This window comes from Lontra canadensis, unplaced genomic scaffold, assembly GCF_010015895.1.
Source record: "Lontra canadensis isolate GAN:19392208 unplaced genomic scaffold, GSC_riverotter_1.0 scaffold9, whole genome shotgun sequence".
Lineage (NCBI taxonomy): Eukaryota > Metazoa > Chordata > Mammalia > Carnivora > Mustelidae > Lontra > Lontra canadensis.
The window spans coordinates 16226594-16253101 of record NW_022631003.1 but is presented as its reverse complement, the minus strand read 5'-3'; the positions used below and the strand labels follow the sequence as shown (position 1 = coordinate 16253101).

The window sequence follows — 26508 nt, the reverse complement described above, 5'->3', positions numbered from 1 at the left end:
ACTTTTTTTTTTTAAGATTTTATTTATTTGACAGAAATGACAAGTGGGCAGAGAGGCAGAGAGAGATGAGGAAGCAGGCTCCCCACTGAGCAGAGAGCCCGATATGGGGCTCTATCCCAGGACCCTGGGATCATGACCTGAGTTGAGGGCAGAGGCTTTAACCCACTGAGCCACCCAGGCGCCCCTATGTCATATAACTTTAAAGGTTATTATCATACACTTAAATTATTGCCATTCCTGGGGCGCCTGCGTGGTTCAGCGTCAAACTCTTGATTTCGGCTCAAGTTGTGATCTCAGGGTCATGAGATCGAGCCCTGGGTTGGACTTCACTCTGGATGTGGAGCCTGCTTAAGAGTCTCAGGGTGCTTACGTGGCAGGATCAAGCCCTGTGGAGGATCAAGCCCTGTCTCAGGCTCCCTGTTCAGGGGGAAATCTGTTTCTCCCTTTGCTCCTCCCCTGCTTGCATGTACTCTCTCTTTTCTCTCTCAAAACCTGCTGTGCACGGTGGCATGCACCTATAGTCCCAGCTACTTGAGAGGCTGAGACAGGAGGATCGCTTGAGCCCAGGAGTTCTGGGCTGTAATGCACTATGCCGATCAGGTGTCCACACTAAGTTCAGCATCAATACGGTGACATCCCAGGAGTGGGGGACCACCAAGTTGCCTAAAGAGGGGTGAACCGGCCCAGGTCGGAATTGGAACAGATCAAATAAAATCTTTTCATTTTAAAAAAAAAAAAAGATTTTTTTTCTCTCCCTCTCACTTTTCCCTCTCGCCCTCACCCATTGCTCTCTATCATTCTCTCAGGAAAAAAAAAAAAAAAAACTGCCATTCTTGGGGCACCTAGCTGGCTCAGTTGGTGGAACATGTGACTCTTGATCTCGGAGTTGTGAGTTTGAGGCCCTTGTTGGTTATAGCGATTACTTAAAATCTTTTTTAAAAATAAAAAAAAAAATAGGGGTGCCTGGGTGGCTCAGTGGGTTAAGCCTTTGCCTTTGGCTTGGGTCATGATTCTGGGTCCTGGAATCGAGCCCCACATCAGGCTCTCTGCTCAGCGGGAAGCCTGCTTCTCCCTCTCCCTCTAGCTGCTGCTCTGCCTATTTCTACTCTCTCTCACTTTGTCAAATAAATAAAAATATTTAAAAATAAAAATAAAAAAATAAATTATTGCCATTCTTGCAGAATTTATGGAGATATTGAGTCACTGTGTTGTACACTTGAAACTAATGTACCATCTTGTGTCAACTATACTAAAAAAAAATTCTTTTAATTTAAAACAAATTTCCAGGGGCGCCTGGGTGGCTCAGTGGGTTAAAGCCTCTGCCTTCAGCTCAGGTCATGATCCCGGGGTCCTGGGATCAAGCCCCGTATCGGGCTCTCTGCTCAGCAGTGAGCCTGCTTCCTCCCTCTCTCTCCCTCTCTCTCTCTTTCTGCCTGCCTCTCTGCCTACTTGTGATCTCTATCAAATAAATAAATAAAATCTTTAAAAAAATAAAAATAAAAATAAATAAAACAAATTTCCATTCTCTTAAGTAGTTTAAATATGTTTGCATTGTATTGAGAAGTATCTTTTATTAGATGCTTTAGATTTCTAAGTAATGCTTATTCGTAGTATGTTTAATAAGGACTTAAATCTGGCTTTAAGGAATACAATGTAAAAAGGAAATTTAAAGAATCACAGGATATGATTTTAGAGTTGATAAGTAGGAAATAATGGCAGGGAATGTGTTAACAAGTCTAGAAGTTTAATTGTGAGATATTACTATGCACAAGTATTCAGATGTCAAAAATTAGTTTGTGTGATAATCTACTTTGCACATAAGGTATTTTGTTTTGTTTTTTAGGAGGCTCGTAGGAATACTCTAATAAAAGATACCATGAGGGAACAGTGCATTCCAAACTTGGTGGAATCATGGTACCAAATTTTACAAAATTATCAGTATACTAATTCAGAAGTGACATGTCAGTGCCTTGAAGTAGTTGGGGCTTATGTCTCTTGGATAGACTTATCCCTTATAGCCAATGATAGGTAAGTATTCCTATACTTTAAAGATAGACCTACAGAATACAGTATGTAAAACTCATGAATTTGCAAACATTGTGAATAATTTTTTCCTCCAATTTCCAGGTTTATAAATATGCTGCTAGGTCATATGTCAATAGAAGTTCTACGGGAAGAAGCATGTGACTGTTTATTTGAAATTGTAAATAAAGGAATGGATCCTGTTGATAAAATGAAACTAGTAGAATCTTTGTGTCAAGTATTACAATCTGCTGGATTTTTCAGCATTGACCAGGTCAGTAAATTTATGTATGAAGTTTTGAGAATTGATACAACAAAGTAGGAAAGGTACTAATTTAAACATGCTTTTTCTTTTTCTTTTCTTTTCTTTTTTTTTTTTTAGTTTTATAAATTCTCGGTGACTATAAGGAAACATTGTATCCAGAAAGCCATAATGTTATCTGTAGCATTGGCCCTCATGGTAGATTATACCAGTTATTAAACTTGAAATCTGGGATGGTACCTGCAATTGTGGATTTCTAACAAACTTCAAGTTGATTCTGATACTACTGGTCTATACTTTACGTAGCAAAGAACTATACTATATATATGCCAATATATTTTGACCAAAACTAGACTTAGTTATAAATACTACATTTTCACTATACTTTTGAATTGTTACTCATTTGAGCCGTTGGAATTTAGCCCCAACAGAATGAAGGCTCTGAGTGTGGTAAGTAATTAAAAACAGAATTTGAAGATTTCTATTTTACTGTGACAATGATAAAAAAATAAGTAAGAAATCTGTTTTGTTGTTATGTCAGATTTAGTGTTATTCTTGCTGACAGAAGAGTAGTAACATTTTCTTACATTCTTAATAATTGTTTTCTTTAGTCTGTGGTAAAAGACCTAAGATGACGAAGGTAACATCTCTTTCTATATGAGAACATCAGAAGGATAATTAATGAAAACAATCTGAAGTTTGAGTTCTGACACACTGGTATGACCTTAGGTAGTTATAATAGCAGTTCTGTCACTTTGCAGCATAGTTAAGGCTCAAATTGTTATAAATTGTTACACATACTGTAATATGATATAACTTATACAGCATGTTTACTAACTTGAGCAGGTTTTGTTTTTTTTTTTTTTTTTAAGATTTTATTTATTCATTTGACAGACAGAGATTACAAGTAGGCAGAGAGGCAGGCAGAGAGAGAGGAGGAAGCCGGCTCCCCGATGAGCAGAGAGCCCACAGCGGGGCTCAATCCCAGGACTCTGGGATCGTGACCTGAGTCGAAGGCAGAGGCTTTAACCCACTGAGCCACCCAGGTGCTCCTAACTTGAACAGTTTAGAAGAAAGGTTTTGAAACCACAGTTCTTTTTTTTTTTAAGCTTTTATAAAATTGGCAATATCTATAGGTCTATAACCATTAAAAGGAGTTGCTTGAAAGAGTACCAGTGGTTAATAATAGTAGAATTCAAATTCTAAAAATTTTTCAGTCCAGATGGTAGAATGGTTAAATGTCTAATGTTAGCTTAAAATTGAATCTTACAGTTTGCACTTGATTCATACTAAAGTTCAGAGTTTTTCTTCTTACTTTTATGTGGGTGTTTTTTGTTTGTTTGTTTATTGCTTATATGGGTGGTTTTAAATTGAGGTCTCTCTTGATTGCTTAATAGGAAGAAGATGTTGACTTTCTAGCCAGATTTTCTAAGCTGGTAAATGGAATGGGACAGTCATTGATAGTTAGTTGGACTAAATTAATTAAGAATGGGGATATCAAGAATGCTCAAGAGGCACTACAAGCTATTGAAACAAAAGTGGCGCTGATGCTGCAGCTACTAATTCATGAGGATGATGACATCTCTTCTAACATTATTGGATTCTGTTACGATTATCTTCATATTTTGAAACAGGTGAGTCCTTGTTTTACTCTTTTTTGCCCAGTAGATAATATAAGCAAGCCATAGAGAATTGGAAAATACAGGAAAAATGAGAAGAAAATAACCATAATTCTACTAGCTAATGATATTTACTGTTAAATAGTAATGTACTTTTGTCTCTCCCCCGCCCCCCAACTCAACTTCTTAGCCAGAAAATGGGAATAGCCAGGTTCTAAAATTCACTAGACTTTAACCAATTAAAAATTGGTAACTAATTAAAAGCTACAGGTTTAGGGGCACCTGGGTGGCTCAGTGGGTTAAAGCCTCTGCCTTTGGCTCGGGTCATGGTCTCAGGGTCCTGGGATCGAGCCCCGCATCGGGTTCTCTCTGCTCAGCAGGGAGCCTGCTTCCCCCTCTCTCTCTGCCTGCCTCTCTACTTGTGATCTCTCACTGTCAAATAAATAAATAAAAAAATCTTTAAAAAAAAAAAAAAAAGCTACAGGTTTAGGTTATTTTTTCATTTTGAGTATGTTTTTATTATTTTCTTTTCCCTTTTCTTTTTCTTTTTTCATTAAGTAGGCTTCACACCTAGCATGGAGCCCAGGACAGGCCTTAAACTCATGAACCAGAGATCAAGACCTGAGCTGACATAAGAGTCAGACACTTGGGGTGCCTGGGTGGCTCAGTGGGTTAAGCCTCTGCCTTCGGCTCAGATCATGATCCCAGGGTCCTGGGATCAAGCCCCACGCTAGGCTCTCTGCTCAGCAGGAAGCCTGTTTCCTCCTCTCTCTCTGCCTGTCTCTCTGCCTACTTGTGATCTCTGTCTGTCAAATAAATAAATAAATAAAATCTTTAAAAAAAAAAAAAGAGAGACACTTAACCGACTAAGCCACCCACGCACTCCTGTGTTTGTTTTAAATATAGTAGAAATCTTGTTAAACATTGTTCATTATTTTAATTACATATAGAGCATTTCTTACAAGCAGTTTTTTTCAATTAAAAATTTTCTCTTGGAGAATTGCTTCCACTAAGAACTTAAAATGTAGACGGTAATAGTCTCATTATGGCTGATAGCCTTTTAAAAATTAGTAATTTCCCATTATGTCATTAGATGAGAAAACCATTCCTATTTTATTTACATTTGATTAACTAAATCAAGTCAAGCTTAAAATACTAGCTTCCATATTATTGTTATAAATGAAACACACATCTGCCTACATACCTTAAGAAATTTAAGGTAATGGGAAAGACATGAAAATATGAAAAAAGTTAAAATGACTCCTGTAATACCACTGTGTGTCTCTTAATGGACCTCTAGCTTTTTTTTTTTTGCCTTGCTTGAAAACAAGACCATACTTTACTGTCCTATAAATTTCTTTGGTGAATATATTATAAATATGCTTAAAGTTAAAATTTATCTACATGTCAAGTTATTTAGTAGAAATGGAATTGCTAGATCTTATGTTAGGTGCATTTGAAATAAAGGTATTACCAAACCTCCATCCAAAGAAGTGTGCATGTTTTAAAAGATCTTGATTGATTAGAAAAGTATTTTGAGGGGTGCTTGGGTGAATCACATAGTTAAGAATCTGCCTTGGGCTCAGGTCATGATCCTTGGGTCTTGGGATTGAGCCCTGCTCAGCAGGGAGTCTGCATCTCACTCTCCCATCTCCCACTCCCCACCCTGCTTGTGCTCCCTCTCAAATAAATAAAATCTTAAAAATATTTTGATAAGCGAGTATGACTTTAGGAAACCTTATGAACTTATTGCTTACTTTTTAACAGCTTCCAGTGCTCTCGGATCAGCAAAAAGCTAACGTAGAGGTAATTGACTTCTTTTTGCTTATAAACTGATACCAGAATCTGTATCTGCAGTCTGTCTTGAAATGCAGCTTAATTTCAAAATATATCCGATAAAAGGAAACTGACAAAAGACATTTTATTCTTAATTTTAGGCAATCATGTTGGCCGTTATGAAAAAACTGACTTATGATGAAGAATATAACTTTGAAAATGAGGTAAGGATTTTACATTAGGGAGAAATCATTTTTAAGTCATTATTTACTTAAGTTAACATTTTAAATTTTGATTATTTTAGAGTGCTTTAAAGAAGTATTTTAATAATCATTTGTTTATTATTAACCTCAACCTTAGGTGGAATTAATAGAAGCTTCATAAGCCTTCATAATACCTTCAAAAAATACCTTTTTGGTATTGTGTCCCTTTTTAAAACACTTTGTAGCATTGAACTTTGTAAAGTATTGACAGTATCATTGCTGATCACATTTCACTTTGTAATTATAAGAGTGATGAGTTGAGGCCTGGTCAGTGGACCTCAGATTGTTAAGTGTCTGTGGGAAAGTGCGAATGAGTCACTCAGCTCTCTGGACTTGTTCCATTTATAAGTCTCATACAGGGTTGCCAGTGAGGCATTTAGCCTCAAGCACAAGGATCATCATCAGGTGCTTTCTATCAACTCAAGCATCACTTATACTGTTTTGCAACATGCTAAGTGTTTAATTCCCCACCTGAGGCCTTCAAAAACCTTGGACTATAAATAAAAAGATAATGGTGATGATAACCAAAGTATTACGCACTTGCAAAGAACCAGACTTGTTTTTATATATAGATCCTCATTCATAGAGTATTACAAGATACAAGGAGTATGAATAAGGTGGTGAAGTTATCATAAAACCCAGTGTAAACCCATTCTGGCTCTAGATTCTTGTCCTTAACCTCCTGCCTATTTATACTGTTCCTGGCTCTAGGCTTTTGAGATCTAGGGCTATGTTCAGAAATACTTCCTTGTGGGCAGGAGAGGAAAGGATACTGACCATAGTAAGTTTTCCTGTGTAAATAAATGTTAATGAAAAAATAAAAGTACATATTACATTTAGAAGTGCAGAAAACTATATGAGAACTAACCACTTATATGAATTTTAGGGTCTTTCAAGTTTTAAAATAAGAATTTTAAAATATATCTTAGGGTGAAGATGAAGCCATGTTTGTAGAGTATAGAAAACAACTGAAGTTACTGTTGGACAGGCTTGCTCAAGTTTCACCAGAGTTACTGCTGGCTTCTGTGCGCCGAGTTTTTAGTTCTACGCTGCAGTAAGTTTGTTACTGTTTTTGTAACAATTCTACCTCCTTCCTTTTCTCTGTGATGTGGTCTACAATAAGTGATTCACATAACTAATCTTTGTTACTTACTAAGATCTTTCTGTATCTCTGAACCAATGCATTTGTCTTCATCATTTTTTTACTCCAGTATAGTGAATATAGTGTTATATTAGTTTTACATGTGCATTGCAGTGATTCAACAATTCTATACGTTGTTTATCGCTCATCATGACAAGTGTACTCTTAATCCCCATCATGTATTTGACTCATCGCTCCACTCACCTCCCCTGTGGATACCATCTCTCTGTTCTCTGTCATAGAGTCTGTTTTTTGGTTTGTCTCTCCTTTTCCTCTTGGTTCATCCATTTCGTTTCTTAAATTCTACATGTGAGTGAAATCATAGAGTATTTGTTGTTCTCTGACTGGCTTATTTCCCTTAGCATGATACAGTCTAGCTCCATCCATATCATTGTTATCTCCATTTATCATCCTCCTTGTGGGGAAACACTGCTGTTTGGAATGTAAACAAAAATGGATCACATCAGTTATTTCTACTTTTGTGATGTGAATTTTGTTGCCTGTTAAAATTAATAATTGCTATGACTTCTTAATTAAAGAGGCTTTTGTCAGTGTTATAGAAAATGTTTATACCCAGATCTCTCATATATACTCTCTTATGGTAGGAATTGGCAGACGACACGTTTCATGGAAGTTGAAGTAGCAATAAGATTGCTGTATATGCTGGCAGAAGCTCTTCCAGTGTCTCATGGTGCTCACTTCTCAGGTGATGTTTCAAAAGCTAGTGCTTTGCAGGATATGATGCGAACTGTAAGTATACTACAGATAATTTATTTTGAACATAATTTTCTGTTTTTCACTATAAGCTAGTGGGAGTTCTTTAATTTAGCATCTGTTAATACTGGGGCATTTTGATGTTACAATGAATAAGAACAGATTTCTTAACTTTTTCTTGCCCAGTTGGTAACATCAGGAGTTAGTTCCTATCAGCATACATCTGTGACATTGGAGTTCTTCGAAACTGTTGTTAGATATGAAAAGTTTTTTACAGTTGAACCTCAACACATTCCATGTGTATTAGTAAGTATACATTTATTCTCCATTTCTGGGTTGGTTTTTTGTTTTTCGATTTATTTTAGTTGATGAGCAGATAGGATTCTATCTTTATAACCTTTCCCAGAGCCAAAAGCTCTGAGAAACTCTTGAATATACTGAAACCAGCCCCTCCTCTGTTTCTTTAAAATGGACAGTTTCTGGCTTAATAAGTCATCTAAAACAAGGCCTCAAGGGCTTCTTGGTGTCCTCAGGGATTATGTGTTATATATACCTGGTTCCTGTCTTCCAGGAGCTAAGAAGTAAAATTTGATGTGAACAAAAATATATTGTGACAATACCAATAAAAATTTTAAGTAAAAGTGTCTCTCTTTCTTTAGATGGCTTTCTTAGATCATAGGGGTCTGCGGCATTCTAGTGCAAAAGTACGGAGCAGAACTGCTTACCTGTTTTCCAGATTTGTCAAATCTCTGAAGTAAGTACTAAACACCAGCGGTTATGTTTACTTTTTGTTTTTAAGATTGTTAAATAAGACCTATATGTTATTTTCTAAAAGCCTGTGATAGATTTGGTTTTTTGTTTTGTTTTTTCAGTCAGGTTTACTTTCTTGGTATCCTGATGTTACGACTTCTTTTACTTTTCATTAGCCGTGTTCATCACTGCGAAATGATTTGTTTGCATACTTTTATATATAACACCTGTCATCATTAATGACATTAGTTATTTATTTAACTAACAGTTTTATTGCTGTGGATTACTCTCTGGTTTATTTGAAATCCTAAAGAACATATTTCTTAAAAATAAATATTTTGACCTTTCTGTTTTGTGGTGTTTTTTACTAGTACTATTTTCTTGGTATGAAAACTACTTGTTCTTAGACTTATAAGGTTGTAATTCTTAAAAATCCTATCTTGTCTTAATGATAACATCTGACTAGCCTAGAATTGAACTTTTTTTTTAGTTCTGTCCTCTTTAAAAGGAAATTTGGTATTTTGAGCATACTGGTTTATGTAATTGTGATTTTCCTTTTTTGCCTTTATTCAGTAAACAAATGAATCCTTTCATTGAGGATATTCTGAATAGAATACAAGATTTACTAGAGCTTTCTCCACCTGTAAGTATCTATCTTTACAAATTACAGATTTTCCCCAAGTATCATTGATGCCACACCTGCCTTTAGCCTTTAATGCTAATGCCTTGTAAACAGTTTTCTTAATGGGGGGGTGATGGCAAAGATGAGGGGTTGTGTTAGTTCTGTTAGTTTCCTCATCAGAGTTGAGGGATTAATTAGTTCTCTTTACCAAGATTCTGTTGATATTAGCAAACAAAGCATAGTAATAGAATTAATAAAAATGGAGGGGCGCCTGGGTGGCACAGTGAGTTAAGCATCCAACACTTGGTGTTTTTTGGTTTTTCTTTTTTAAGATTTTATTTATTTATTTGACAGAGATCACAGGTAGGCAAAGAGGCAGGCAGAGAGAGGGGAGGGAAGCAGGCTCCGCGCTGAGCAGAGAGCCCAATGCAGGGCTCGATCCCATGACCCTGAGATCATGATCTGAACTGAAGGCAGAGGCTTAACCCACTGAGCCACCCAGGTGACCCCAACACTTAGTTTTTGCTTAGGTCATGATATCAGGTTAATGGATTCAAGCCCCCCCACCACCACCACCAGTTGGGTTTTTCACTCAGCACAGAGTTTGCTTGAGTTTCTCTCTCCCTCTCCCTCTGTTCCCCTTGCCAATAAATAAATAAATCTTAAAAAAAGAAAGAATAAAAATGGAAAGGAGCTGAATGATAAATTTGGCTGAGTGAGATAAGGTCTGCCCTCTGTTAAATGTTGAAGTATTTTATGGAGAAGGAAAAATTCAATTTCTAAATTATTTCCTACTTAGTATAAGATCATATTAGCCATTCTAAGTGACTGCTAGGCTAAGTGATTAGTCTGCTAAGTGAATGCATTAGATTGAGTTTTGGGGGGTAGCTTAAGGCTTTGGGTAAAATTTAAATGCTGGTCGATATTTTGGTATTCATTTCACAAGAAATATTTAAGTTGAGCTACTTTGTAACTATGTTTTAACTTCTACATGTTTTTGTCTACTGACATTGACTTTTTTTTTCATTTTGATAAAAGTTTCTATTGGAGCAGCACTTGAGAAATGTTAAACATAAAAATACTTTTATTTGGGGTGCCTGCATGGCTCAGTCATTAAGCGTCTGCCTTCAGCTCAGGTCATGATCCCAGGGTCCTGGGTTCGAGCCCCACATTGGGCTCCCTGCTTGGCGGGAAGTCGGCTTCTCCCTCTCCCACTCCCCCTGCTTTTGTTCCCTCTCTCACTGTGCCTCTTTCTGTCAGATAAGCAAAATCTTAAAAAAAAAAAAAAAAAGAAAAAAAAAGAAACTTGTATTCTTTTAAGTAAATATCCGTATTTAGGGTATAGTGATTACATAATTAGACTGCATGAAAGATTACTAATGAATTATATGGTTAAATTATCTTTGCATATTATAGAACCCTATATATTAAAGTACTACATTTGATTAATGCCTATTTTCCATGGCAGTTCACATTGATTTATAAGACTTAGGCATTCAGAAAGTCCTCAGGCACCTGGGTGGCTCAGTCCCTTAAGCATCTGACTCTTGATGTCAGCTCAGATCTTGATCACAGGGTTGTGAGTTCAAGCCCTGTGTTGGGCTCCATGGTGGGCATGGAGCCTACTTTAAAAAAAATGCCTGTTAGCCATATTATCTTATCAATATTAGAAGTTTTTCATGTTTTTTATACCAGTCATATAAACAAGGGCTTGTACTATACCTGTAATCTCTTTTTAGTATATAAAAAGACTTCATTCAAATTGTGTTTACTGGATGTTGTCTGCTTAATAGGGTTTTAAGTATAAATTTTTTAACTACCTTATATAGCTCCTTTATCTTTGTTTTCTGAACTGCTATAGCAGTAATAGTCCTAATGGTACTTAAATGCTTTAGAGGGACTTACTGTGATTAAATCAGAGGAACTGAAGGAACAATGATAAACACCAATAGGACTGAATTTCTTTCTAGGAGAATGGTTACCAGTCTTTGTTGAGCAGCGACGATCAACTGTTTATTTATGAGACAGCTGGAGTGCTGATTGTTAATAGTGAATATCCAGCTGAACGGAAACAAGCCTTAATGAGAAATCTGTTGACCCCATTGATGGAGAAGTTTAAAATTCTGTTAGAAAAATTGATGCTGGCACAAGATGAAGAAAGACAGGCATCACTAGCAGACTGTCTGAACCATGCTGTTGGATTTGCCAGGTGAGTGTGATTATAATTAAAATTGTAAATTGAGTGTCTATACACACAAAGAACCATTTACATGGATCTGTTAGAATTGGGCATACACACCCATATTTCAAAGATAAAATTATGGAGAGAATTATCTAAACCTTTCTTCTCTAAATCCAGTGAATTAGAAGATTTAGCTGAAGAAGGGAATAGATCACATAACAGTCTACATTTCTGGTTTGACAACTGTCTGAAGCATTAACTCCTCTGACTTCTTTAGAATAAACTGTTTATGTGTTTGAGGGGATTAGCTGAAGAGTTTTTTGTTTTTGTTTTTCAAAAGAATATTTGTGAGAGAGCACAAGCAGCGGGGAGCGGCAGGCAGAGGGAGAAGCAGGCTGTCTGCTGAGCAAGGACCCCGATGTAGGGCTCCATCCCAGGACCCTGGGATCATGACCTGAGCCAAAGGCAGACAGATGCTTAACTGACTGAGCTGCTCAGGTGTCCCTGGCTAACAAGTTTATAGAACAGTGACATACTGGGACATCTTGGATCAGTCTTGGTACTGATAATCTTTTTTTTTTTTTTTTTTTTTTAAGATTTATTTATTTATTTATTTGACAGAGATCACAAGCAGGCAGAGAGACAGAGAGAGAAGGGAAGCAGGCTCCCTGCCAAGCAGAGAGCCTGATGTGGGGCTTGATCCCAGAACCCTGGGATCATGACCTGAGCCGAAGGCAGAGGCTTTAACCCACTGAGTCACCCAGGCGCCCCGGTACTGATAATGTTGATGCTTCTTTTTAGCTCTCTCATTTTATCCTGAAGACTACCCAAGCTGCCTCTTCCTTCTCGCGGCCCGTATATTTCATTGGCGAGCAGTAACAGTATGGAAGTTGCAGTGATTGCTATTTAAGAAGCTGCACAGAGAAATTGTTCTACAGAGTACTTCAGTGCAAAAGCTAATGTTAGGTTTTATAAATAACTTGATTCTAAAGATTGTTTACTAAATTTAAATCAGGAGTTTGTAGATTGTCTAGTACAGCCTAGTCATAGCAGTGGATTTTTTTTTCCTTTTTTCTACGTACTTTATCAGTAGGATTTTAGTAAAACATTTAGGTGGGTTCTCATTAGAAGGCTTATATCAATTACCTCTCATTCATTTAATTTGAACCCTTTCTGGAATGGCAACTGGAAGCAGTAATAGTACAAATAGCCATATTAGTTAAAGATGGAAGCAGTTGTGACATAGAATGTAAACAGTTGGCTTCTTAGTTTTGTCAAATGTGTAATTAGCTGTGCATTATTTTTCATTACTCCATAAAACTTTTATTAATGCAAAAAGTTAAAACTAGTTGCCTGATTTTGCTTGTGTAGCCGAACCAGCAAAGCTTTCAGCAACAAGCAGACTGTGAAACAGTGTGGCTGTTCCGAAGTTTATCTGGACTGTTTACAGACATTCTTGCCAGCTCTCAGTTGTCCCTTGCAAAAGGATATTCTCAGAAGTGGAGTTCGTACTTTCCTTCATCGCATGATTATTTGCCTAGAGGAAGAAGTTCTTCCATTCATCCCGTCTGCCTCAGAACACATGCTCAAAGATTGTGAAGCAAAAGACCTCCAGGAGTTCATTCCTCTTATCAACCAGATTACAGCCAAATTTAAGGTACCACTGACCTTTTAGAGCTCAGAGAATCTCCTGACTTACAAATTAGATATATTGATCTTTAGATACATTTTGTTTTGTTTTGTTTTTTAATAGAAGTCACTTGAGGGCATAGACCATAAATATTGTTGTCATCTCCAGTGACTCACACACTACCTGACACATAGGCCATGCTTAATGGATGTTTTAATAAAAACAAACCTTATCTGCTCTGTGCAGAAGAAGCAGTCTGCTATTTTAGAAAAGCAAATGAAAATGCCATTGAGTACTAAAATGTCTAGAGGTAAATAAAAACTTGCACCTTGGGTGCCCAAGCAGAAGTTTGAAGTTAATTCATTGTGCTAAAGTCAGTTTTATGGTACAAGGAAATGTAAACCAAGTATAAGCTGGCAAATAAAAATGGCTAACATAGTGCTTTCTGTTATTCTGTTCTAAGCCTTTTTTGGGTACATTAATTCATTTGATCCTCCTAATTAGCCCTAGAGAGAACCATTGCATTTTATAGACGAAGAAACTGAGACACAGAAGTTAAGCAATTTGCATCAGGCACATAAAGCCTTGAGAGCCTAGTCTTATAAATTCTGCATGTAATTTAGCAATAGAATTCATTTCTTGATAATTCATGGCAATATTCAGTTGTGAAATATATCTGAATCCCTATTTTGGGGTTTTTTTTTTTTGAGATTTTATTTATTTTACAGAGAGATAGCGAGAAAGCGAACACAAAGTGGGGAGAGGGAGAAGCAGGCTTCCTGCTGAGCAGGGAATCTCATGAGGTGCTCGATCCCAGGACCCGAGGGTCAGGACCTGAGCCAAAGGCAGACGCTTAATGACTGAGCCACCCAGGCGCCCCTAAATCCTTATTATTTTAACCTGATTCTTTAACTGTAGGAAATGAGTTGGACTAACAGTTTTGAAGATTTAAATAATGTATATGCTTAACACAAATTTTTGTCCTAGAACTGATACTTGCCAACAGAATTATGTAAATACATATCCTAAATAGAAACTCTGCATAAAGGCTTTTTGTAAAATGTATTTTTCGAAGTTTTGTATTAATATTTTTCACATTTCTGAAATAGTAATTTTTGTTTTTTATCTTCAGATACAGGTATCTCCATTTTTACAGCAAATGTTCATGCCTCTACTTCATGCAATTTTTGAGGTATTGCTCCGACCAGCAGAAGAAAATGACCAATCTGCTGCTTTAGAGAAGCAAATGTTGCGAAGGAGTTACTTTGCTTTCCTGCAAACAGTCACAGGCAGTGGAATGAGCGAAGTCATAGCAAATCAAGGTGGGACGCTGAGATTATCTGCTTGAGGCCTTGTTGCTGTTGTATATCAGTATGAGCAAGAGCTAGTTGAAGTAAAAACCAAACTTTTAAAGTGGTTATGTGTTTTACCCTGGGGTGACAGTTCATTATTATCAAGGTGGGAATCAATTTCATGTAGAGGACCTTAAAAATAATTTGTATTCAGTTCCCTTTTTCCTAGGGCAGTATTCTTTAATTGATTCCTTGCTGGTATAAATAGCATGGTGGCAGCTTGTGAGCATTGACCTGACAGTTGAATTTTACTGGCCAGTTTGCCATTTTGAAATTAAAAGTAAATGGGACTAGCTCTGTGCAGTGGCAGTATTGTAGCCAATGAGGTTTATACGCGGTGCAGTTGTTGCTAATTGAAAAATAAATGGGACTGTATTGAGCAACATAGAGAATTTTGCTATGTAAGAAATCCAGAGGGCAATATAATAAGGGACTAGTTACTTTTCAGTGTTTTATGCTTAAAATTTAAGATTCAGATTAGTAAAAATTGAGGGATCTTATCAATTCTGTAAATGGTTTTGTCTTGTTACACTATATGAAGTGAGAACTTCTGCAAACCCAGCATTACCTTGATTCCAAAACTAAAGACCCCACTGAAAAGGAGAATTATAGAGCCAGTATCCCTGATGAACATGGATGCAGAAGTTCTCAATAAAATACTAGTAAATTGAATCCAACAATATATTTAAAGAATTACTCACCACGATCAAGTAGGATTTCTTCCTAGGCTGCAGGGGTGTTTCAATATTTGTAAGTCAATCAGTGTGATACATGATATTAATAAAAGAAAGGATAGGAACTATATGATCCTGTCAATAGATGCAGAGAAAGCATTTGACAAAATACAGCATCTTTTCCTGATAAAAATCCTCAGCAAGGGGCACCTGGCTGGCTCAGATGGTTGGGCATCTGCCTTCAGCTTGGGTCATGATCTGTGGGTCCTGGGATCAAGCCCCATGTCAGGCTCCCAGCTCAGCAGGAATCTGCTTCTCCCTCTGTCTCTCCCCCTGCTTGTACTCTCTCAAATAAATAAGTAAAATCTTTTTTTTTTTTTAAGGATTTTTATTTATTTTATTTTGAGAGACAGTGGGAGACAGCATGAGAGGGGGAGAAGGGCAGAGGGAGAAGCAGACTCCACGTGGAGCTGGGAGCCCATTGTGGGACCTGATCCTGGGACTCCAGAATCATGACCCAAGCCAAAGTCAGTCGCTTAACCAACTGAGCCACCCAGGTGCCCTGAAAAATAAAATGTTTAAAATCAAAACAAAACCTTCAACAAAGTAGGGATAAAGATAACATACCTCAACATCACAAGGCCATATATGAAAGATCCACAGCTAATATCATCCTTGGTGGTGAAAAACAGAGCCTTTCCCCCATGGTCAGGAACAAGACAGGGATATCCACTCTCACCACATTTAACATAGTCCTGGAAGTCTTAGCCTCAGCAATCATATGACCAAAAAAAAAAAAGCATGCAGATTGGCAAGGAAGAAGTCAAATTTACACTATTTGCAGACAACATGATACTCTGTGTAGAAAACCCAAAAGACTCCACCAAATAATTACTGGAATTTATACAGGAATTCAGCGAAGTCACAGGGTATAAAACCAGTGTGTAGAAATCTGTTGCATTTCTATACGCCAATACAGAGCAGCAGAAAAAGAAATCAAGGAATTGATCCCATTTGCAATTGCATCAAAAACAATAGGATACCTAGGAATAAACCTAACTAAAGAAGTAAAAGATCTATACTTTGAAAACTATAAAACACGAAGGAAATTGAAGAGGACACAAAGAAATGGAAAAGCATTCCATGCTCATGAATTGGAAGACAAACACGGTTAAAATGTCTATATTGCTCAAAGCAATCTACACATTTAATGCAATCTCCATCAAAATACCACCAGTATTTTCTACAGAGTTAGAAAAAACAATCCTAAAATTTATATGGAACCACAAAAGACCTTGAATAGCCAAAGCAATTCTGAAAAAGAAGAACCTGGATGGAGGTATCAGGATTCCAGATTTTAAGCTATATTACAAAACTGCAGTCATCAAGATAGTATAGTACTGGCATGAAAACAGACACCTAGATCAATGGAACAGAATAGAAACCCCAGAAATGAACCCATAACTGTATGGTCAACTGATCTTTGACAAAGCAGGAAAGAATATCCAATGGAAAAAAGACAGTCTCTCCAACAAACGGTGTTGGGAAAACCAGACAGCCACATGCAGCAGAAGGAAACTTGACCACTTTCCTACATCATACACAAAAATAAATTCAAAATGGATAAAAGACCCAAATAGGAGATGGGAAACCATCAAAATCCTAGAGGAGAACAAAGGCGGAAACCTCTTTAACTTCAGCGGTAGCCACTCCTTACGAGACATATCATCACAGGCAAGGAAACAAAAGGATCTTCATCAAGATAAAAAGCTTCTGCACAGCAAAAGGAAATAGTCGACAAAACCAAAAGACAACTGACAGAATAGGAGAAGATACTAGCAAATGTTTTATTGGATAAAGGGATAGTATTCAAAGTCTATAAAGAACTTATCAAGCTCAACACCCAGAACAAATAACCCAGTTAAGAAGTGGGCAGAGCCACCCAGTGGGTTAAAGCCTCTGCCTTCAGCTCAGGTCATGGTCCCAGGGTCCTGGGATAGAGCCCCGAATCGGGCTCTCTGCTCCGCAGGGAGCCTGCTTCCTCCCCCCCTCTCTCTGCCTGCCTCTCTGCCTACTTGCGATCTCTCTCTCTCTCTCTCTCTCTCTCTCTGTCAAATAAATAAATAAATAAATAATCTTAAAAAAAAAAAAAAAGAAGTGGGCAGAAGACATGAAGAGATACTGTTCTAAAAATGACATCAAGATGGCTAACAGACACATGAAAAGCTGCCCAGCATCTCTCATCATCAGGGAAATGCAAATCAAAACCAGATGAGATACCATCTCACACCTGTCAGGATGGCTAAAATTAACCCAAGAAACAACAGATGTTGGCAAGGATGTGGAGAAAAGGAAACACTCTTGCACTATTAGTGGGAATGTTAACGTGCAGCCATTCTGGAGAAGAGTATGGAAGTTCCTCAACAAGTTATAAATAGAACTACTCTATGACCCAACAATTGCACTATTAGGTATTTACCCAGAGGATACAGAAATACAGATTTGAAGGGATACGTGCACCTGGATGTTTATAGCATCATTATTAACAGTAGCCAAACTATGGCAAGAGCCCAAATGTCCATGGATTGATGAAGGGATAAAGATGTGGCAGGTAAATACAATGGAATATTAGCTATCAAAAAATGAAATCTTGCTCTTTGCAGTGACGTGGGTGGGAGGGAGCTAGAGTGTGTTATGCCAAGTGAAGTGAGTCAGAAAAAGACAAATACTGTATGATCTTACTCTTGTGGAATTTAAAAAAGAAAATATGAACATATGGGAATGGGGAAAGGAAAGGAGAGAGCAAAACAAGCTATAAAAGACTCAACTAGATTACAAACAAGGTTGATGGAGGGAGGTGGGTGGGGGATGGGTTACATGGGAGATGGTATTAAGGAAGGTATTATGAGTGCTCAGTGTTGTATGTATGTATGTGTGTTTACAAATCACTGTATTCTACTCCAGAAACCAGTATTGCACTGTGTTAACCACCTAAAATGTAAATTTAAAAAAATTTTAAAAATAAAAATAAAAGTTAATTAAATTACCCAAAAATAAAAATGAAAAGAAACAACGAGGGCTGCGTAGGTGGCTCAGTCAGTTAAGCTTCTATGATCCTAGAGTCCCGGGGTTGAGCCCCCTTTTGGGCTCCCTGCTCAGAAAGGAGTCTGCTTCTGCCTCTGCCCTGCCCCTGCTCCATTTCTCTCTCTCTCTCAAATAAATAAATAAAATCTTTTACAACAGAGTGCTTCAGGTTGCCTTTCTAGGTTCTTTTTAAAATTAAGCTTAAGGCGCCTGGGTATCTCAGTCAGTCCGTTAAGTGTCGGACTCTTGGTTTCAGCTCAGGTCATGATGTCAGGGTTGTGGGATGGATCCCCATGTCAGGTTCCCTGCTCAGTGGGGCATGTACTGGAAGATTCTTCCTCTAACCTCACTCGTGCTCTCTCTCTCAAATAAATTTTAAGATTAAACTAAAGTTTTTATTTCAGGTGCAGAGAATGTAGAACGAGTGCTGGTGACTGTTATCCAAGGAGCAGTTGAATATCCGGATCCAATTGCACAGAAAACCTGTTTTATCATCCTCTCCAAGTTGGTAGAACTCTGGGGTAAGAGGATTTAAAAACATAAAAAAACAAAAAACTTCATTCCACAACCTGTTTCTTAAGACCCTTAGAGATGAAATGGAACCCTGGCTCTGACATAGACAGGAGCTGGGAGTTACCTGTCCCCAGGGATAACTAATTGACTTTCATTTTATACAAGATGAAAATTTGAATTCTCTTGACAGGAGGTAAAGATGGACCAGTGGGATTTGCTGATTTTGTTTATAAGCACATTGTCCCCGCATGTTTCCTAGCACCTTTAAAACAAACCTTTGACCTGGCAGATGCACAAACAGTGTTGGTAAGCACCTAGGAATCTTTGTTTACCTTGTGTACATCTTGTGTATTCTAACTCACAATTTCTTTAATGCCAGGCTGACTATATTAGTCTCATTGCCATTATTTTTAACTAATTTCAAATTAGGATTCATTTTTAAAAGGTTGATATTTGGGGCGCCTGGGTGGCTCAGTGGGTTAAAGCCTCTGCCTTTGGCTCAGGTCATGATCCCAGGGTCCTGGGATCGAGCCCCGCATCGGGCTCCCTGCTCAGCAGGGAGCCTGCTTCCCTTCCTCTCTCTCTGCCTGCCTCTCTGCCTACTTGTGATCTCGTCTGTCAAATAAATAAATAAATAAAATCTTTAAAATAAATAAATAAATAAAAGGTTGATATTTTTTCAGCCTTTTGTATATTCTTACTGAATCCTGATACTGAAGTTTCATATGTAAAATCCAGCTCTTTCAACTTTAACAGCCTCCATCTCCTCTTTTTATAGAGACTTAAAAGTGTGCATGATGTAAGCACTTATTAAAACTTGATTGAGTTATTAGTTTTCTACTACTTTCATTCTAAACCTAATGCACAGTGGTTTTTTCCTGACCATTAAGAGTAACTTTCTTTTGCTTGGACAGTAGTTTCCCTAGATCTCATTTTCAGAATACTGATGTCAGGGAGAAACCTAGATTTTATGATTTGATACGCTGTGCATTAAGACAGCATTTTTTTATTTTTTTCCTTTTTCTATCCAACCCACTTATTCCACATGCCTGTCACTTTCCTTCCTCTGTCCCTTGTTTGGGAATAATTGTTAATGAGCAGTGGCCAGGGAAATAAAGAGACAAGTGGGATCAGTAACCAAAAATGAAGTGTATTAAAATACTCACACTTGTTTTTCATAGGCTTTATCTGAGTGTGCGGTGACATTGAAAACAATTCATCTCAAACGGGTAAGCCTTGCGTTGTGTGCCCCTTTGTTTTCATCATACGTGGAGATTTCTTATGGTTTTAACTGTGTTTGAGTTGTCTTGTTACTCTATCTTTTGTAAAAGTTGATTTAGTTCTTTTTTGAAGGTGAGGAAGAGGTTGAATGAAAGTAACAGTATCTGTTACTATCCTTTATGTTTTAGATAACAAGAAGTTTAAAATGTATGTTTGTTTTGGTTTGACGAATAATGTGAAAAATTGTAAAAAGATCCACGTTTCATGACTTAGTTGACTTTTCACAGCCAGATTTCTCCAAATTCTTAAGTATTATAAATGGCTAGAGTTCTTCACTACTTCAGAATGTTTTATTCTTCTTGTCAGTCTAATTGTTTGTAAAATTTTAAGTGATTCTGGGCTAAATCCAGTTGGTGACTTGTTTACTTGGTACAGTATATCTTAGTAACATGAATTGATTGTGAACATTTAAAAATCAGGTACTGAGGTGCCCGGCTGGCTCACTCAGTGGAGCATGCAGCTCCTGATTTCAGGATTGTGAGTTTGAGCCTCCTGTTGGGCATAGAGTCTACTTAAAAAAAAAAAAAAAAAAAAATTTTTTTTTAAATAAAAATCAGATACTTCTAAAAAGAATAATTCCTGTCTCCAACCTTCTCAAAGCCAGGATGCCAACAAAGGACTGGCATTCCCACAGAGCAGCTTCCTCCAACCCCTCAAAAAAGTATTCATCAGTCTCCACACAGTCCACTCCCTCATTTGAACTTGAGTTTTTGATTCTGATAAATATTTGGAGGGTTTTCATTTCTGCAGTAATTTCTCTAGGCCTGCTGTATGTAGGATGAAGAGTATGTGGGGACTGGGTGCAGGGCGGGTGTAACAGGGGAGCTGTATAAAGATGAATTAAGTTTAAAAGTCCCCCAATATTTTTAGGACTTAGAATCAGGGGACACAATGTGTAAATAACTCAGTGGGTTAAGTACTTGAATAGAAATAAATTAATACATCTATATTAAATGTAATATTGTGAGACTAAAGATGAGCAAGTAATTTGGCTCTGATGGCAGTATGAGAAAACCATAGGATAGAAGTAGTCATGGTTTCGTTGTTTTGTTTTAAGATTTTTTTTTTATTTATTTGACAGATCACAAGTAGGCAGAGAGGCAGGCTCCCTGCTGAGCAGAGAGCCCGAATGTGGGACTTGATCCCAGGACCCTGGGATCATGACCTGAGCCGAAGGCAGACGCTTTAACCACTGAGCCACCCAGGCACCCCCCCTTTTTTTTTTTTTTTTTTAAGATTTTATTTATTTGTCAGAGTGAGAGAGAGCACAAAAGCAGTCAGAGGCAGAGAGAGAACCAGGCTCCCTGCTGAGCAAGGAGCCTGATGCGGGACTCGATCCTAGGACCCTGGCATCATGACCTGAACCGAAGGCAGAGGCTTAACCAGCTGAGCCACCCAGGCGTCCCTTGGTTTCGTTTTTTGATAGGCTTCAGGACACATGTAGATTCATTGGACTGACAGGAGGAGGAGCTGTCATTCTGGGCAAAGTTAAGGAGGTATATGAAGACAGAGCAGACGTTGCCTTGTAGATTTGATAGAAAATAATAGAATTGGGGCGCCTGGGTGGCTCAGTGGGTTGGGGCCTCTGCCTTCGGCTCAGGTCATGGTCCCAGAGTCCTGGGATCGAGCCCTGCATCGGGCTCTCTGCTCAGCAGGGAGCCTGCTTCCCTTCCTCTCTCTCTGCCTGCCTCTGCCTACTTGTGATCTCTGTCTGTCAAATAAATAAATAAATAATCTTTTAAAAAAAAAAGAAAATAATAGAATTACCTGTTTAGCTAAAATAGGGAGGTAAAAGTCATAGCTAAAAAGTAAAACAGGGGGGCGCCTGGGTGGCTCAGTGGGTTAATCCTCTGCCTTCAGCTCGGGTCGTGATCCCAGGGTCCTGGGATCGAGCCCCGCATTGGGCTCTCTGCTCAGCGGGAAGCCTGCTTCCTCCTCTCTCTCTGCCTGCCTCTCTGCCTACTTGTGATCTCTCTGTCAAATAAATAAATAAAATCTTAAAAAAAAAAAAAGTAAAACAGGACTAGGTGGTAAAAAGCCTTGTGTCAGATATGAAAAGTTGGAAAGTCAGTGGGCGCTAGGGTTGTAATTGAGGATAGCTTGAAGCAGATTCAGAGAGCAATTTGGAATATGGGTCTGAAGCAGTTAGAACTAAATACTGATTTTGGAGTCCACAGTGTATAGTCAGTGCAAAGTGGTAGGAACGAATGACACGAAGACCAGAATAGGAAAAATCCCTGGCTAAAGCAAGAGTTTAAGAGAAAGCTAGAAGTGTAACCAGAGGTATGAATGCTAAGAGAAAAGAGTCATAAGAGAGGATGCTAGAAAGTTGAGGGGGGCACTTGGCTGGCTTAGTTGGTGAAGCATGTAGCTCTTAATCATGAGATTATGAGTTTGAGCCCCATGTTGGGTGTAGAGATTATTTAAAAATAAAATCCTTTAAAAAAGGAAAATCAAGGAGGATGAAGAATGAATAGAAACAGTGAGAATGGTATTTGTAATTCCAAAATATTTGTCTGGTTTTTGGAAGCTCTAATTGAGACACACAGAATTGAATCAAACAATATTCTATTTGAAAATGTTTCCCTTGGTTCTATTTTCTCATTTATTCATTTGACTGATTTTCTCTTGAGGTACACATTTACTTCTCCTGATTTAAAAAAACAACAACAACACTCCATTTTTAAGTGAGAACAGTGGGGTTATAGGAGGTGATGGGCAATGCATGGGTACTAAATATAGGAGAGTACACTGAAGAAAAAGATGAAAAGCACCTGGATGGCTCAGTTGGTAGAATGTGCAACTCTTGATCTTGGGGTTGTGAGTTCAAGCCCCACAGTGGCTGTAGGGCTTACTTTAAAAGAGAGAGAAGGGGCAGGGGGTGGTGAAATAACTTGCATTTTGCAGTGAAATGCAGCAAAAAAAAAAAAAAAAAGGATATAGATATAATGCTAAGTAACGTTAACATGCAGTGAATGCTAAGCACTATTCTAAAAGCTTTATATTTTTTAACTCATCCACCCCTCACAATAACTCCATTTTTCGGATGGGGAAACTGAGACTCAGGTTAAGTAACCTCAAGTTACCAGGAATTTTGCAGAGTCAAGCCTCAAACCAAAGCAGTCTGACTCTAGACTATATTCTTCTTTTATAAGATTTTATTTATTTATTTGACAGCACAAGCAGGGGGAGCGGCAGAGGGAGAGGGCAAAGCAAGCCCCCTCTGAGCAGGAAGCCCAATGGAGGGCTCCATCCCAGGATCATGACCCAAGTCAAAGGCAGACGCTTAACCCACTGAGCAACCCAGGCACCCCCAGACTATATTCTTAATCACAATACCATACTGTTTTTGACATGTACATGTATCATTCTAACTTATTTTTATGCATCATTAATATCAAGATAATTCAGTTATAATTATCTTTTGGTTTTCAGGGCCCAGAATGTATTCAGTATCTTCAACAAGAATATCTGCCTTCCTTGCAAGTAGCTCCAGAAATAATTCAGGTAAGAGCCGTCAGAGCAGACATGCCTCTTAATTCAATTAAAGAATTAAGACTGTGTAGTTCAACCTAAATATTGATTCAAGAAAGTTAAACTGCGGGACACGTGGGTGGTTCAATAGGTTGAGCCTCTGCCTTCAGCTCAGGTCATAGTCTTGGGGTCCTGGGATCGAGCCCTGCATCGGGCTCTCTGCTCAGCGGGGAGCCTGCTTCCCCCCGTCACTGCCTGCCTCTCTGCCTACTTGTGCTCTCTCTGTCAAATTGGATAAATAAAACCTTTAAAAAAAATTTTTTTTTTTTTTTTTTTTTTTTTTAAAGAAAGTTAAACTGCATTCAGCTTGATGTTTCACTATTTACAGGATCACAGAGTTCAAACTTCAGGGGTACATGAAATTGAATGGGAGAAAATTATATTTTTATTTTTACTAACCTTTAACCAAAAGTTTAATTTCCTACCATTGTGTAGGTGACAAAACACAAATCACAGTAGCATTCACATTGCCTGTGACTTTGTCACCAGTAGAAATCACAGCTGTTTTTGTGTCACATTAGTTGTTCTAGGAATCTCACAATACCATTTATACTTCAGGATATTGAAATTATGAGTTCTGAAGATACACCACTAGACCTTGCTATCCGAGTCAGTCAGTAATCGTATTATTCCAGCACATATCAAAAATTTAATAACCATTTTGATAACCAAAGTTTCTTTTTTAATCCATATATTGTAAATTATAAATTTTAAAAAGCATTCTATAAAGAGTCCAGTAGGCTCCCCAGATTGCCAAAGGGCACTACAATACACAAACCTATTGTGAAGATTTGTGCTAGGTAGTTTATTTTACATATGTGAAGCTTATCAGTGCTTACTTTCTAAAACTGAAACTATACTATGAAGTATCTGGAAAGCAATCTTCCATTTTTACACTATTGCAGAGTAATTTTTTTAATGGCATTCGGTGATTTTCTTGGCATATAGTTACCTAGACTTGTCCAACCGCACATAGATCTAATTGAGGTATCAAAATTTTGATTACAAATCTCTTCATCAGATTCTAAGAATTGTTTTTTCACCAAGTGTTTTTAAAAAATTTTTATGCTATTTTATGAAAGACAATGAAAAGATTGATTGAAAAATACGATAGATCTTGCGTAAGATTGATCATAAAACTCATTTTTAATGAATTTATGATCTTATTTCATGACATACCATCTTTGAAGGTATTAATGAATTTTCTCAGCTATTATTTGTTACATAAGGAAGGTAATGTTTTAATGAAAGCAATAAATTGCTAATTACTCAATGATCTTAATGCCCATCAAAAATAGAAATACACCAGATTGTTAAGTAAAGCAAAATTCTATCTAATAATCTGATTATAAAAAATAAGCATCCCCAGTTTTCCTTTCTTTCATGTGCCTTCTGACAACACCATTAGCAGAATTCTATTAGACTTAACCTCTTTTTCTTTTGGTCAAGCTCTGCTCAGTTACCACTCTTACTAGGTGAGAACAGTCAGAGCAATGTAGTTTTTGTTCCGTTCTTCCTTCTCAGGCATGAGTCAACCTTGTTTAGGAGAGCCATGCTCTCAAAAGTGAAAGCAACCTATATCTGACAAGTATTACATTTGAAGATGCCATAGAACCTTTTTTGGTGAGGAGCTGTTCTAGTTGACTTTGATAAGTTATCATACTACTACTGTAGATTTAAAGCAACTTAAATGTCTTTTGACAGATGAATGGGTAAGTAAAATGTAGTATATACATACAATGTAATATTATTCAGCCTTAAAAGACATGCTCTCACGTGCTACAGCATGAATGAACATTGAGGACATTATGCTAAATGAAATAAGCCAGTCACGGAAAGAGAAATATTGTGTAATTCCACCTAAATGGAATATCTAAAGTAGTCCAACCCTTAGGAACAGAAAGTAGAATGGTGGTGGCCAGGGGTTTGGAGGGGGAAGAGGAACTGATGGTCAGTGGGTATAGTTTTAGTTTTACAAGGTGAAAAGTTCTAGAGGTCTGTTGCACAACACTATGTATGTAGTTAATACTAATGTACTATACATACAAAAACAGTGGTTAAGGGACACCTGGGTGGCTCAGTGGCTTAAGCCCCTGCCTTCGGCTCAGGTCATGATCTCAGGGTCCTGGGATCGAGCCCCACATCTGGCTTTCTGCTCAGCAGGGAGCCCGCTTCCCCCTCTCTCTCTGCTTGCCTTTCTGCCTATTTGTGATTTCTCTCTCTCTGTCAAATAAATAATTAAATAGATTCTTTTTTTTTTTTTTAACACAATTCAAATTTGGAATTTAATTACAGTGAATTTAATACAATTAGATTCATTCTCTTTCTCTCCTATCTTGGCCCCTCAGGAGTTTTGTCAAGCGCTTCAACAGCCTGATGCTAAAGTTTTTAAAAATTACTTAAAGGTAGGTATTTGGAAAACATATATCTTCATACCATCAGGTAATATTTTAGAGAGGAGAGAGAATACGTATTACAGGATACTGTGTCATACTGTGGCCTTACCAATCATTACTTATTTGGGGATGTCTTCTAAAACCTGCTTATAAAAATCTGTAGTTTTGTGGTGCCTGGGTGGCTCAGCGGGTTAAGCCTCTGCTTTCGGCTCAGGTCGTGATCCCATGGTCCTGGGATCGAGCCCCACATCGGGCTCTCTGCTCAGCGGGGAGCCTGCTTCCCTTTCTCTCTCTCTCTTGCTGCCTCTCAGCCTACCTGTGATCTCTGTCTGTCGAATAAATAAAATCTTAAAAAAAAAAAAATCTGTAGTTTTAAATGTTATACGTTAGAGTTTTCTATAAAGCCCCTTTCAACTGAGTTCTTAGATCATAAAAAGTGAGGTAAGCATACTGTGTACGTGCTTGAACATACTATGAAAATGCCAATTTCCTTTTACAGTTTGTAATGTAATTAAGTAGGAAGTACAGGATTGAGACAGCAAGTAATGTTTAAGAACATGTGCCTAGGGTTCCTGGGTGGCTCAGTCATTGAGTGTCTGCCTTCGGCTCAGGTCATGATACCAGGGTGCTGGAATAGAGCCCTGCATCGGGCTCTCTGCTCAGCAGGGAGCCTGCTTCCCCCTGTCTCTACCT

General features: G+C 37.9%; 1 protein-coding gene and 1 pseudogene across 3 annotated transcripts in view; both read left to right on the top strand.

The window, feature by feature from the left end:
* Positions 1-26508, top strand: part of XPOT (exportin for tRNA) — a 46105-nt gene that overhangs the window by 15837 nt on the left and 3760 nt on the right. For all 3 annotated transcript variants that reach the window (XM_032854911.1, XM_032854913.1, XM_032854912.1), the window contains exons 7-24: positions 1844-2028; positions 2128-2296; positions 3682-3918; positions 5671-5709; positions 5841-5903; positions 6872-6996; positions 7689-7833; positions 7984-8103; positions 8457-8551; positions 9121-9190; positions 11140-11378; positions 12723-13008; positions 14114-14303; positions 18496-18612; positions 18795-18910; positions 19786-19833; positions 23321-23392; positions 25768-25824. In XM_032854911.1, coding sequence (XP_032710802.1) covers positions 1844-2028; positions 2128-2296; positions 3682-3918; positions 5671-5709; positions 5841-5903; positions 6872-6996; positions 7689-7833; positions 7984-8103; positions 8457-8551; positions 9121-9190; positions 11140-11378; positions 12723-13008; positions 14114-14303; positions 18496-18612; positions 18795-18910; positions 19786-19833; positions 23321-23392; positions 25768-25824 — 2373 coding nt within the window. The remainder of the gene's footprint in view (positions 1-1843; positions 2029-2127; positions 2297-3681; positions 3919-5670; positions 5710-5840; positions 5904-6871; positions 6997-7688; positions 7834-7983; positions 8104-8456; positions 8552-9120; positions 9191-11139; positions 11379-12722; positions 13009-14113; positions 14304-18495; positions 18613-18794; positions 18911-19785; positions 19834-23320; positions 23393-25767; positions 25825-26508) is intronic.
* On the top strand, positions 14626-14796 carry LOC116866460 (annotated as a pseudogene).